A 728-nucleotide genomic window follows, 5' to 3' on the forward strand; every position below is an offset into this window, starting at 1 on the left:
ACACACACACACACACACACACACACACACACACACACACAGACACACACAAACACACACACACACACTCGTACACACTCACAAACACGCACATACGCACACATAAAACCCAAAGACTCACCAGCTCTTCACTGAAGTAAGCCTGGCTCCCGGGCTGGTCAGTCCAGATGACCAGTGCTAGCAACAGATACCGATACATTCTTCTGTGTGGCCCTCCTTGCTCCAGGGGTATCTAGCCTATGTCTGGGCTGGTGGCAGTGGACATTTTATGTTTCCATCCTTATCTTTGTTAGGGATTTTTTTTTTTGCAATTCTTTTACGAAAGTTTAGTTCTAGAAAGAGTTTTGTTATATATTACTTGCAACACTAGGAGAAGTTTGATAGGGAAGAAGGAGCAAACCACACCGGAACACCCGCCTAACGCCCAAGCGTTATCTTTACGGAGCTTCGAGTCACGACAAAATCTGTGTTAAAACTGCAGAATCAGATGTTGACCTCTCTTATGGAGCACTCATTATACCAGATGCACAATGCCGAAATGTTACCCCAAATCTCCATTAACTGTGTTTGATACATTTGACATTCGCTCAAACCTGCTCTAATGGCCAATTTTGTAGAATAATCATCTGTTAGAACGGCAAAGTCCCATTTCTTCCCTTAAGTATTTTTGAACACTATTTTGACACTGTTTAAGACGGTCACCTGTCTGAGAAGACCAACTTATCTCA

The 728-nt window shown here is 43.1% G+C and overlaps 1 protein-coding gene across 1 annotated transcript in view; it reads right to left on the bottom strand.

The window, feature by feature from the left end:
- Positions 1 to 474, bottom strand: part of LOC101859801 (low choriolytic enzyme) — a gene marked incomplete in the record, with an annotated part of 17507 nt that extends 17033 nt beyond the window's left edge. The window contains 1 exon segment of the mRNA XM_013085490.2: positions 122 to 474. Coding sequence (XP_012940944.1) covers positions 122 to 199 — 78 coding nt within the window.
- Between the last annotated feature and the right edge of the window lie 254 nt (positions 475 to 728).

The sequence above is a fragment of the Aplysia californica genome, unplaced genomic scaffold, assembly GCF_000002075.1.
Source record: "Aplysia californica isolate F4 #8 unplaced genomic scaffold, AplCal3.0 scaffold00379, whole genome shotgun sequence".
NCBI classification, from domain to species: Eukaryota; Metazoa; Mollusca; class Gastropoda; order Aplysiida; family Aplysiidae; genus Aplysia; species Aplysia californica.